At 49.6% G+C, this 12,981-nt stretch overlaps 3 protein-coding genes across 3 annotated transcripts; 1 reads left to right on the top strand and 2 right to left on the bottom strand.

The window, feature by feature from the left end:
- Positions 1–1,727: 1,727 nt before the first annotated feature.
- Positions 1,728–6,325, bottom strand: LOC135606243 (glucan endo-1,3-beta-glucosidase 3-like). Its single transcript, XM_065097198.1, has 4 exons — positions 6,118–6,325; positions 3,941–5,197; positions 3,506–3,533; positions 1,728–2,163 (listed from the first exon to the last, which is right to left on the bottom strand). Exons 1-4 carry the CDS (start codon positions 6,173–6,175, stop codon positions 2,004–2,006), a joined length of 1,503 nt encoding a protein of 500 aa, XP_064953270.1. The 5' UTR covers positions 6,176–6,325; the 3' UTR covers positions 1,728–2,003.
- Positions 6,326–6,983: 658 nt separating this feature from the next.
- On the bottom strand, positions 6,984–8,865 carry LOC135605082 (uncharacterized protein At1g66480-like). Its single transcript, XM_065094771.1, has 2 exons — positions 7,613–8,865; positions 6,984–7,255 (listed from the first exon to the last, which is right to left on the bottom strand). The coding sequence occupies exons 1-2, from the start codon at positions 8,129–8,131 to the stop codon at positions 7,187–7,189; spliced, it is 588 nt and encodes a 195-aa protein (XP_064950843.1). The 5' UTR covers positions 8,132–8,865; the 3' UTR covers positions 6,984–7,186.
- Positions 8,866–10,424: 1,559 nt separating this feature from the next.
- Positions 10,425–12,553, top strand: LOC103976761 (3-ketoacyl-CoA synthase 6-like). The gene has a single exon (XM_009392082.3). The coding sequence runs from the start codon at positions 10,680–10,682 to the stop codon at positions 12,168–12,170; it is 1,491 nt and encodes a 496-aa protein (XP_009390357.2). The 5' UTR covers positions 10,425–10,679; the 3' UTR covers positions 12,171–12,553.
- Positions 12,554–12,981: the final 428 nt, after the last annotated feature.

The raw sequence follows: 12,981 nt of genomic DNA, 5'->3' as shown, positions 1-12,981 counted from the left end.
TTTTGGAGAAAGTAACGATCCTGATTCTGTATGAGTTGCATAACTCATATTTACCTCGTTACAAGTTCTACAATGTTCAAACAACCTAAAATAACCCCTGGAAGACTTGATTGGAGCGTGACTGTTTCGTGAACCTACCACTTTTGACTTCGGGATTTTTTATATTGTTTTGCTTTGTAAAATGAAAAAACTTCAAATTTATCCTATCTGCTTTTCCATGATATGAGAAATGAAACATTATGTGATATCCTCGGTGACAGTTTTGCGCGGCATTCCTATCTTCCCATCTCATATCCTCTTATTCTACGATGGGGCATAAAACTCATCAACAATTGTCTCTCTCTTTCCTTAGATAGCATTTTTTCTATTTAATTTTTATATGTTTTTTTCTATCTTATATTATCTTTTCTACATTAAGCTTTTCGTCATCTTCATAAATCGCGCTCGTTAGAATATAACACCCTAATTGTATTTTGGGACGGGATTCCGATCTTACTAGCACAAAGGTTCAAAATTCACCTTAGGACAACGATATGTGCCATCGGATTTTTTATTTTTAATTAATCTATGTTTAATAATTGATAAGATGATTTAATCTATTTCTATTATAATCTCTTATCATTGCTCTAACGGGTTACTTGAGGATGTAAGAAGACATCATCAGAATTCGTACCAATAAACAACAAAAAGGAAGGAGATATGCTGGCAAAAGGATCTTTAAGGGTCAAAAGAATTAAAGAGGAGGAGACTAAATTATAATCACAAGTAACAATTGGAAGTTAATGGTGAACTCATACTTTCTACTCTAACAAATCAACCTATCACAATCCTAAGACGATGCAGTAGACACTATTCCATCGCCAAATCGATCAGAGCGCGCAAAGATTGATCGACTTTCCTGCAATACCACAGCGCGATGGCGTAGCACCAATCGACACTATCTACTATTTGCTGGCTTCTGAGACGCTGAAGGATGTAAGAAGACATCACTAGAATTCATACCGATAAACAACACAAAGGAAGAAGATACGCTGGCAAAAGGGTCTTTAAAGGTCAAGAGAATTAAAGAGGATGAAGTTATTGAATCGACTCATCGCGATCCTAAGACCCTATCCATCACCAAATCGATCAGAGCGAGCAAGGGATGAGCGACTTGCCTGCAACACCACAGCGCGATGGCGTAGCACCAGATCTGGTGGTTCACTATCACCGCCTAGCAACCGGCGGCACTGCGGCCCGCACCCACCGAGGGGTCTGCGAATGGTGTCGGCCTCGAGGTTGAGCGGCGAGGCGGCAGCCCCCTGAGGACGCCGAGGTGATCATACATCGGGCGTCGAAGGGCTGGGAGCGAGGAATGGTTGTCGATCGAGAGACGGCCGTTGGAGTCGCGATCGAGGTCAGAAAGAGAGGGTATGAAGACGCTTTGAAGCCGGTAGAGAAGCGTTTGGGTATTCGTTTGCGGGACGGAACTCGAACGCGCCAAAAGACACAACGCAAAGCGCTCAGTTGAAAGTGACAAAAAATTACTCCTTCCCCGCTGCGTCGACTCTCCCCGCAAACATACCTCTCACACAGCTGCTGTGGGACCCCCAAAACAGAACTAAATCAAAGCCTTTACCTGCTTCATGTAATCTTCCTATGATAAGACAAATATAAAGAAAAGGAAGATATGTAATGCACAAATCCTATCAATACATACTACGATTAATTTGATCTGCACAACCACAAAGCGAGAATAATTGAGGGACTATTGGCAGAAGATCATCTTCAAAAGGACAAACACCAAATGGGATTTGTACAGAGGATTTGCATTCAGCACAACGAGGAAAATTTTAATGACAAAAGCGATAGACAACCTGACTTCGGACGATGAGGACAAGACAAGATTGGATGTGCCTCGCCACAAATTAACCCAACTCACATCCATCCAGAATTGATCGAGTTAAGTTCCACAGGAGCTTTCGAAAAGCTTCTTGCCGATCAAAAATTGAGGAGATTATAAGCTACAAGACAATTAAGCTCAACAGGAGAAGTCTGATGATCTGAAGACCTCCTTTGTTGTGATGGAAACTGTGAGCAGCACTAGCACTGGACTCGGCTGATGTAGAGTTGGAGGAGGGAGCCAACGATGTGCCATTCAGAACTGTACTGTTCTTCCCACCACTGCATCGAGGAAGAAGATTACATAAAACAAAGATTAAGTTAATCGTAGTATCTGAAGCAGAGTTTGAGCTACAACCAGCAACTTAAGTAACATTCAACATGCTTTCAAAACTTGAAAATGATCTGTCTGTTAAGGAACATATAGATCATTTGAAGGAAACAGTACTACGGAATCCTTTTAAGGAACATTACTGCCATACATAACACTCCCTTTGGATTTGCAAGAACTTTTAGATTCCTCGACGTCCTTGGTGAACAAGGAATCTTATTCTTGGAAAGGAAGAGAACCTATAAATTATCAGGTTTGATTATTTTATAAATATACATATTTGAATGCTTTATTAGGGAAAGGGAAGGCTTCAAAACAAAATGAACAATTTTAGAGACCGACAATCAAAAATATATATATAAATGTCGACACAAGACTTACATGGTTTGAAAATCCTTATGATCACTTACAAGTACCAAGCACCCTTAGTTTATCCCGACTCAAAATTCAAAAGATGTATATGGCACGCTTAGTTTAAGCAAGCCAATTATCTTGATTACGGCTTCTGATTCTTGCAGTGTTGCCATTGTATGCCAAGTAACTTGAATAAACTGTGAAATCACATCACAAATTGATTTGATGGATCTAATTGACAACAACAACTAGGATACATCTTATTGCATGAAAACAGCAAAAGTGTCCTTGCCAAAACAACTTCATTAACGACAAATTCAATAATTTAATGTGCGATGAGGTTAAATGACTCCTCCTTGGACCATTAGAGGTATAATCTCAGACATCAAGTCGGTAATTAATCAAACAACGAATTGGGTTGTTGTTCAAGGACACATTCCCCTTAGATTTATCTACTATTTTGTACAATGACCTTACAATATCTTATAATAATACATCTTTCAATAACTTGAAGTGTTTTCATTTTAGAAAACAAATGAAAAGATACTTGGCATGCTAACCATAAATGCATGCGAATAACACATTGTTTCTAGCAAACCACTAATAGAAGATAACACACCAAAACAATTAAAATGTCCGAAGACTTGCAGGACAAAGTTTTTGCTAAAACAAGCAGCATAATTTAATGAACGACCTTATAATCCAACCCTGATAATAGGAAATTACATTAACTATTATCTGCAGATATTTATGAATTAATTTTTCTCGATCAGTTGACTAGAAAATGTGATTTATGTAACTAAGGTATGTGATGGCAAAGACCCATCTCAGCCATCGATCGTAATTATCATATCAACTACTTGAAAAATCTCTAATGCAAAAGGCATTACGAAATGAAATCCTAAACACAGAGGCAAACTCAAAAAGAAGATCACATACCTCCCAGAGAATAAGCAAGATTCATGACCTGCACAAAAAAAGGAAAAAAAAAAAAACCACAAGAGAGATTATTCCGTGTAAGGACAAAATTGAGCTTTCACAAGTTTGTTTGCAAGGACAAAAACATAAAGGCATAATAACTCTTTTAGAAATGGTAGCATGCTAACATTTATTTTCTAACGACATACCCAAGTACATGACAGTCTAACATGATGTTCGACGATCACTACTTAATATTATAGCCTCATGATTTACCTAAAGGAGCATTCTATCTTGCAGGATTTTAAGATGTCCAAAGGTTGAGAATTCTATTTTTCTATAGTTTCACTCATTATATATTAGAATTTAAATGTCATCCATCAAACTGCAGCTCATTCAGGAAAGCCAGTCTCAATTCGTTAGGAAGTGCATCAAATGATAGTAATTGCAGCTTACTTGGATCTGTAGTCGTAATAGCTGCAACCCCACTAAAGTAGCAAGTCCCAGAAGCCATTCCCATCCCGTGGTAGTACTCGTTGAATGCGTACGAGGCGTGCGACTCGACCGTATCAGGATCATAGCATGGCTTCCCCTGCATAAGAGCAGAGCAATCCACCTTCCCCGGCCCGCACGCCCAATCAAGTCCAGCCTGCAGCATCTTGGTGTCTGCCCCCTCCCTTGCGACGCAAAATGTCTGGTTCGTGGTGTCGTTCGCCAGCAGCGTCCCGGACCCTGTCAGGTGCAGCGTGTACGCTGGCACGCCATTGACGTCGAACAACCCCCAGAACTTCTCCGACGTCGCCCCCGGACGGAGGTCCTCGTCGTAGAGTTCGTAGATGTAAGTGGGCACCGGAACCCCCGGGTGCTTGGGCGTGCCGGTGTTGTTGAGCACGTGGCGGATGAGGTTGCTGTTGTAGGTGGCCGCGTTGTCGGCGGTGGCGTCCGGCTCCGTCGCCGGGTCGCCCTTGTGCGGCCATCCTGACTCCAGCACGACGACCGGGACATTGGTGACGTTGAGGTAGGCCATGGCGAAGTAGGCGGCGTCGACGACCGCATCGAACACGTTGGTGTAGTGTAAGAGGGTGTTGGCGTCGACCGCCTCCTTGTTCGGGGGGAGCGGGCGGAAGAGGGCGTAGTCCAAGGGGATGATGCCGTTGGACTGCAAGTAGTCGTAGTACGGGTACACGTTGAGCATGAGGTAGGAGCCGGAGGACTGGAGGAACTTGAGCATGGGGACGATGACCGGCTCGAAGGTGCGGTTGAAGAAGGCCTGCGAGGGCGGGAAGGAGTCGAGGATGACGGAGGAGGCGTGCGGGGTGGAGACCTTGATGAGGCCATCAAGGTTGGCGGCGACGAGGGCGGAGTGGATGTAGCGGAGGGCAGGGACGAGTAGGGTGGCAGCATTAGGGAGGGCGGTGAGGACCTCCGACCCTACGGCGATGGCGGTGATGTTGACGGCGGGAACGTGCGCGACGACGTTGCGGGCCACCCAGTTGGCGGCGGTGGCGTTGGACTGGCCGACGGCAAGCAGCTGCTCGTTGGGGACGGAGACGGTGACGCGGATCCCGGTGTTCGCGAGCGCCGCGAGCATGGCCGGGTCGGCGTCGTAGAGCCGGACGTGGTCGATCTTCTGCGTCTTCAGCAGCGCCGCCACCTGCGTCGGCGACGGCATGTCCGACAGCGCCGTGCCGACATTCACACCGATGAACGGCCCTGCCGTTGGAAGCGCAAGTTAGCGAGATCCGCACCAAACGCTAAAGTGCGCAAATACGGAATAAAGATTTAAAATATAGGAGTTACTATCGGTGGTGTCAGCTTAACGTGGTCCGACGAAACACAAGCGGCAAAGACAGCTGTGAAGCAACGTGAGCGGGTGAGGTACGGGGTCCAGGACGAAGAAGAACCCAGAAAACCAAAGAAAATATCTCAGCCGTCGGCTGAGTACCGATAAAATTCGTGCCGCAGGATCTGACGGTGGATACAGTATCCGCACATGAGTCGGCCCCCACCGTCGATTCGTCCACAACAATAAATAACAGAACAAATATGCGGCGCATATAAAAGAAATACAACAATAATGGCATCACAACGACCGTAGCTCAGTAGTTTAATCAGGAATTGAAGATTTAAATCACAACCGTCAACTTAAACTCTAGTGGTCGGACAGTGCGGGATCCGACGGTACTCCGTAACGAATACTTTCGCATATCTTCCGAGCGAGAAAGCACTCTGCGTAGGTGCGCGCGAACGGAGAGCACAGCGAGGAACCTCAATAATGTCCTGTGGGTCCCGCACCGTGTGTCCAATCCGGCGTGGGGCACCGCGTGCTGTGGCAGTTGGAAAGCTTAACTCGTGTACATCTAAAGCAAGCTAAGCTTCTTGGAACTCGCACGTACGATCGCAATAGGTTTCCCAATTTGAGGAAAAGAAAAAAGGATTATTTCAAAAATTAAATATAGATAGCTTAAAAAAGAAAAACCCCAATAAAACATAAATATAACTATTAACTATCCGCCGTAGTCGGTGATCGGAGAGCGTCGAAGCAACAAAAATCACCGGATGACGAACTCGTTGAGCCAAAAGCGACGGAGCGAAAGAGAAGCCATCGACATTGATACTAGAATGGATCTCACCTTCGTCGGCGGAGACCACCGAGACGGCCAGGAGGAGGAGGAGGAGAGGCAGCGTCATCGGTTTCCCCTTCTTTCCTCTAATCGCAGGCAGCCGATGAATCTCTAGGGAGGAGCAACGGCAAACCCTTGTTTTCACTCACCGAGGAACGCCGAGCTGAGGGAGCAGAGGAAGGCGATGTGTGGGGTGGGGGGAGAGAACATAGGAAAGGTGAAGCATTTTATACAAGTGGGGAGGAGAGGACTGGGGGTAGGGAGGTTTGTCATCGCTCGCTACTCGATCATGCGCCGTTGGCAGAGGATCTGACGCTGGATAACGATTCGGGCGATGTTTTGGAATCGTTGGGGCCCGTTTCGTGCATCAGAGTGGGGTGAGGTAGCATCAACGGTCATGTTTCGGCGATGGGTCGGTGGGGGCCGCGGGTGGCGGTTCTCGTCTTTGGCTCTTGTGGTTTAATTTGAAGGCGCAGGATTTGGGTTCGTGCCGTTTTTGGTATATGTTCCGGGACAGAGTGGGGTGTGTCGGAGGACACGAGCCCATCAGTGGAGCGATGCCGGCACGAATCACGAGGCCTCGGTCTTCGTGACCTCAGTCCTGCCGCCTCGACCAGTGCAAAGAAAATTAATGCCCATTTGCACCATTCCGGCCCGGTCAGTCAACTCCCTCGCCGTTTAACCCGATGACGTGGTACTCGCGTGAAGCACGGGTCCCACGGAAGATAAGGCACGTGAGGAACACGAAAACGGATGTTTCCTGTCGCGACTCAAGCAGTGTCGGCACACGGCAACGTCGGCAGCCGAAACTCAAGTCGTGGTTTTTCGATCGCGACTTTAAGCTTAGGTTAAACCCACCTCTTACAAATTTGAAATAAAATTATGAAAAATATATAAATACGAATATATATATATATATATATATATATCTTTACAAAGTTTGCATATGATATGCACGAAATAATATGTCTGTGCAAAAGGAATGTTCAAGAACAGTAGGAAATGTCACAGGTAACATTATATGTTTGTCACACCATTATGTACACAACATTAACCTAACACTCTGCTGCGTGTCCTCTTACATCCTGTCCTCCGAACCCTGTCGCCTTCTTGTCTCATCCACCACAGGCATGAATCTGGTTCGTCTCTGCACCAACATCAACCGGGGATGACAATCTTAAAGCGATTATAAGATTTGGACATCAAAGCATAGGAACAACATACGTCGAAGGGCATTTTGGTTGGGAAGAACCCCATCCATCCTTGTCCACCCCATCAATTGACGGGTCGTTAATTACTATGTTACCAAAATGTCAATTCCCTCATTGTCTGTGTATTTATGTTGCAGATATTGTATTTCTCTTTACGACTAATTAATTTAATATCTAATAAAGCGATATAGTTATAACGAAAAGGTTAGGAGTCAAATAGAGACCGAGAGTAATCGTGAGATCATGGTGAGTTGAGGCGGGAAAGGGATCACGTGCGAGTCACGGGAACTCACCTCCATCCTTGCGGGCGGTGACTTCGCCGCCAAATAAAGCTCCACGATCCGCTCCGCCGCCTCCGTTCCGTCGGCGCTCTCCTGGAGCAGCTTCGCCACGCGAGCCGCGGGCAGCCGCACCCGGACTCGCACCGCCCCGCCGCCCTCCGCCGTCTCCACGGCGAGCGAAGCGGAGCGCCGCGGCCGAGAGAGCCGCAGGTTCTCCAGCCGGTCGGTGGCGCTGCCACGCGCGGCGGCCACGACGGAGGAGGCTCTTCGCAGCCCGCGGCGGTCCAGCGGTCGGGGGAGCTCCGCCAGAAAGTAGAGCTTCCCCGGTTCGAGGGGTTGGGTGGAGTCGAGCGGCGTGGCGCGGACGCCGAGCCGCTTGACCTCGTCGGCCTCCAGGACGGAGTGGCCCGGGTGGTCCCGGAGCACGTCGCCGGCTGCGGCCGGGGGCTTAAGCCGGATGACGGCGCCGTCCAACGTCATCACCTTGGCCGTCTTCTTCTTCTTCTCCTTGGCGCACACTGCGTTGCCCATGCCTTGCTCCTCTCTACTCCCCAAGACCTTCACTTGCTGGTGGATAGAAGGAAGGGGGTTTTTGCACCAGGATGGCTTCTAGAAATGGTTTTGGATCGAAGCTTTGACGTCGGGAATGATGATAGATCAAATTCCAATTAAATGATTCATCTCTATCCTGTTGCATGCGTTCTGATGGCCTCTTTCACGGTGGCAGCGGGAGCCAATGTTGACATAGCACTCCAAAACCCAACCCAACACGCCTGATGGCTGATACCATCCTCACATACTGTCTCTTTCTGCGTGCGGTCATCAAAGGGAAGGATGGCCGGGAATGGTTACGTTGGATTAACCTTTGAGGAGTTACGACACTGCACGTAAGGTTAAGAGTGGCTGAAGCAATCAGCAAAGGTGGCAGTAGTACATGAGAAGAAGAATGGGGAGACAGCAACCCTTGCAGAAAACTCTATCGCAGTCTCTGATCCTGAAGGGGGAAAAAAAGCAAGACTTTTTTTTTTTTCTTTTCTCATGGACATTCCATCGAACAACAGTTGGGCCGTGTCGTTCTCCAGAAGATGCCGCCCCAAACTTGGGTTCACACATGTACATGTGACTTCCATCTTTATCCTCCATCGGAGAGGGAAGGAAGCAGACTGCCATGGCGACAAGTCGACGAACGAGAGCGGTGTGATTGCCGTCTGGGTTCTCTGACACCGTGTTGCGCTCGAGAGATCGGAAGGAACATCCGTGCCGGTCTTCTTCGGTCGAAGTAGGAACATTTAATGCTGCTCAATAGTTTTCTTATGAGTGGATCAGATCATTCGTTCTACATGCCTGCTTCAAGATTCGTGCAACAATTTATGAATCGGCATATCAATTGGTTTTACCCAAAAAAGGAAAAGGGGGGCATTAGTAGTGCATTGACTGGAGGCTCACTCTGATATAGATTAACAAAGATGGAGATGTAATAATACTACATAATATATTATAGATTAACAACTAAATAATCAAGGCATATGTCAAACTTATATGTTGACCGAGATGAAACAATCGTAGCAAAAATAGTTGAAAAAAGAAAAGGTGTGTATGGTGATAGGGGTAATAATGACGACACGATGTCGGCCTCACCTGGGTGTCACGATGTCGGCCTCACCTGGGTGCCACTCTGTCCGAGGAGGAGGGCAATAATGCTGACTCGACATGCGCTGACGTCATCCGCTCTCAGACAACGACTTCATCGTTGCTTGACCCCGCGCGCTTGACCGAGGTAGAGGAGGAGGACGACCGACCCTCGCCCATACCCTGCGACATTTCGGTTCTCCACGCAACGTCAATAGCAATGTCAGACGCCATTAGAGGTACGATCCCGTCTCCCACAGGCAGGCACATCAAGTAATACTAAACTGTCCTATAAATGCCCTCCTTCTAGCGCCGGGAGGAGGGGACTTCTTCACGAGGAAAACTCCCTTTTACATCATATGACTTGAACGTCGGAGGGGTTGGGCCGAGCTTCCGACCCGACCTGTGTGCAGGAACGAAGGCGAGGTCGCACCTCCCCGACACCATATTCCATTTGGACTACCGCGACCAGTCACCCCAGTTGTCCCGAGGAGCGCCGCACCGGATCCTCGCGCATTCGGACCCAAATCAAACCGCGTCGGCCCCGAGACCACGACTTACCATTGTTTCCCGCAACATATGGCATATACAAAAAAAAATCAATTGAATTACATGTTTTCTCTCCACTTTGGATATATTATAATTAAATATGAATATATATAACAGATATCTTTTGAAGCATATCTAATCACGTGCAAACTAAAATGCTGGAGGCTGAGCAGCTTGCGACACAAGATGCGAGTTGCGTGCGCGCGTTCGCACGCAAGTGGAAATGACAGTGGGATCCTCAAAGTCCACGGGGACCGCGTTTACCGTCTTCTCCTCGGTGGACTCCAACTGTGCGAGCGTCGACGGACCGGTCAAACTTTAATGGGAGATGGCCGAAGAGAACGTCAGGTTTGGCGATCCGACGGGCCCACGCATTAGTTCGCAGGCGGAGGAGGAGGATGATGATGAAGACGAGGGAGGGGAGGAGAACGGCTTTACAGCTGCCCAGCGGCCAATCACATCAACACGGATGCGAGCAATAAATGGAGGCTTCCGGCATCTGCCATGGCCGATGGACTAAGCAACGTCTCGGTTTCACGAGAGCGACGGCGGTGTAGTACTCTCATATTCTTCCTCCAACCGTCCCAACCGCCAACTCCCCCATGGACCGACGCACACACCGTCGCCATTGTATTAATGGTGCGACGTAGAGCGAGGAGAGGGTAGGGGGAGACTAGCTGGGCCGAGACAGCGTCACACACCGTGGCCGGATTGTTGAGCAGCTCGTTCGGCACCTCTCATCATTTACTCCACCCCATCAAACCTCATTCATTGCCAGCCCCTCCTCCTCTCTTTAAATCCTCTCCTTCTCCCCTCCTCCAGGTGCAGCACCCGGAGCACTACGAGCCAAGCAGGCAGAAGAGGTGGAATGTGTCTCTGAAACCACGAGAGAGAGTAGAAGATGCCGAGGGCGCCATTGCCGGAGTTTTCGAGCTCGGTGAGCCTCAAGTATGTTAAGCTGGGATATCAGCACCTGGTCGACAACTACGTCACCTTCCTGTCGATCCCGGTAATGGTGGCAGTCGGGTTGGAGTTGGTCCGCCGGGGGCCGCAGGAGATCTTGGGGTTGTGGCGTGCGTTGGAGCTGGACGTGATCCATATCCTCTGCTCCGTCTTCGTGATCGTCTTCGTCGCGACGGTGTACTTCATGTCGCGGCCGCGGCCGGTGTACTTGGTGGACTACGCATGCTTCAAGCCGCCGAGCAACTGCCGCGTGCCCTTCTCCACGTTCATGGAGCACACGCGGCTCATCAACTCGGACGAGAAGAGCGTGCAGTTCCAGATGCGGATACTGGAGCGGTCGGGGCTGGGGGAGGAGACCTGCCTGCCGCCGGCCAACCACTACATACCCCCGCACCCCTCCATGGAAGCTTCCCGCGCGGAGGCGCAGCTGGTGATCTTCTCCGCCATCGACGACCTCATCCGGAAGACGGGGCTGAAGCCCAAGGACATCGACATCCTGGTGGTCAACTGCAGCCTCTTCTCGCCGACGCCGTCGCTGTCGGCGATGATCATCAACAATTACAAGCTCCGCAGCAACATCCGAAGCTTCAACCTGTCCGGCATGGGGTGCAGCGCGGGGCTCATCTCGATCGACCTGGCCCGGGACCTGCTTCAGGTGCACCCCGGCTCCAACGCCCTCGTCATCTCCACCGAGATCATCACCCCCAACTTCTACGCCGGGAACCAGCGAGCGATGCTCCTGCCCAACTGCCTCTTCCGCATGGGCGCCGCGGCGATCTTGCTGTCCAACCGCCGCCGCGACGCCGGCCGAGCCAAGTACCGGCTCGTCCACGTGGTGCGCACCCACAAGGGGGCCGACGACCGCGCCTATCGTTGCGTGTACGAGGAGGAGGACGCGGAGGGCCACACGGGCATATCCCTCTCCAAGGACCTGATGGCCATCGCCGGGGAGGCGCTCAAGTCGAACATCACCACCATCGGCCCGCTGGTGCTCCCCATGTCGGAGCAGCTCCTCTTCTTCCTCACGCTGGTGGCGCGGAAGTTGATAAACCCCAAGAGGAAGCCCTACATCCCCGACTTCAAGAAGGCATTCGAGCACTTGTGCATCCACGCCGGGGGGCGAGCGGTGATCGACGAGCTGCAGAAGAACCTGGAGCTGTCGGCGGAGCATGTGGAGGCGTCGCGCATGACGCTGCACCGCTTCGGCAACACCTCCAGCAGCTCCCTCTGGTACGAGCTCAACTACATCGAGTCCAAGGGGCGGATGCGGCGCGGCGACCGGGTGTGGCAGATCGGCTTCGGCAGCGGGTTCAAGTGCAACAGCGCGGTGTGGAAGTGCATGCGCACCGTGAAGACCCCGATCGACGGCCCCTGGTCCGAATGCATCCACCGCTACCCCGTCCACATCCCCGAGGTCGTCAAGCTCTGAGCTCAGTCCCTCCTCATCCGGTTACTCGCTGTCGCAATGCATCCTACAGATTCATCACCAACACCATATCACCATGCATATACGTCGAAGCTGTTCATGGTGCGATCTGCCTTCCTCGTAGCCCGACGGATACCGTAAACAGAACACATTATAGCTCGGCTTGATTCGATTGGCTTCTGTTGGTTCTTCCTGTCCTTTCCATGAGTCAAGCGGAACCGCCCACTATATATATATATATATATATATATCACGAAGGATCGAATCACGTGTAAGCTTGAACAGACCACAGAGGTAGGGTTTCAGCGCAGATGTGTGTCTGTCTAGGTATTATGTTTGTCCTTTCCCTGCTTACTACTGATTCATACGCTCATTGTTCTTCTCCACCGGCCATTTCTTGTCCCAATTATAGATAGCACCACTGCGACAGTTCCATGCAGGTAAGCTTTCTTTCTACATCCGAGCTTTACTTACGCCTCTCCCTTTTTTACATTACTGAAAGTTCTGAACCTCCTCCTCATGCTTAAAAAGAGTCACGTCTAGCACGCCGATGCTACGCCTCTTGATTGAACACCTGTGACAGTAGTAACGTCCAACGTAGAAAACGAAAGTTAGAAACTGTTGTGTCGCTAAGAGGCAACGAGTAATAATAAAAGGCATACTTTCTACTAATCTTTCACCGAATGGCTGTTTCCCTGCCCTTCAAGGCTCCCCAAGAAAGGCATACTTACTTTCTACTCATCTTTCACCAAATGACTCCCAGGGCGAGCCTCCAAGGCCTAGAGTTTCATGCCACCAAACCCCCTGGTCCTCG

This window comes from Musa acuminata, chromosome BXJ2-2, assembly GCF_036884655.1.
Source record: "Musa acuminata AAA Group cultivar baxijiao chromosome BXJ2-2, Cavendish_Baxijiao_AAA, whole genome shotgun sequence".
NCBI classification, from domain to species: domain Eukaryota; kingdom Viridiplantae; phylum Streptophyta; class Magnoliopsida; order Zingiberales; family Musaceae; genus Musa; species Musa acuminata.
This window is presented reverse-complemented; position numbering and strand designations above follow the sequence as displayed.

Coding starts and splice junctions, on each gene's coding strand:
- LOC103976761 (XM_009392082.3), top strand. CDS start 10,680: ATGCCGAGGGCGCCATTGCCGGAGTTTTCGAGCTCGGTGAGCCTCAAG.
- LOC135605082 (XM_065094771.1), bottom strand. CDS start 8,131: ATGGGCAACGCAGTGTGCGCCAAGGAGAAGAAGAAGAAGACGGCCAAG. Junction 7,256..7,612: donor CACCGCCCGCAAGGATGGAG/GTGAGTTCCCGT, acceptor ATGTTGGTGCAG/AGACGAACCAGATTCATGCC.
- LOC135606243 (XM_065097198.1), bottom strand. CDS start 6,175: ATGACGCTGCCTCTCCTCCTCCTCCTCCTGGCCGTCTCGGTGGTCTCC. Junction 5,198..6,117: donor GGTGGTCTCCGCCGACGAAG/GTGAGATCCATT, acceptor TTCCAACGGCAG/GGCCGTTCATCGGTGTGAAT. Junction 2,164..3,505: donor TCTTGCTTATTCTCTGGGAG/GTATGTGATCTT, acceptor TCCTCGATGCAG/TGGTGGGAAGAACAGTACAG.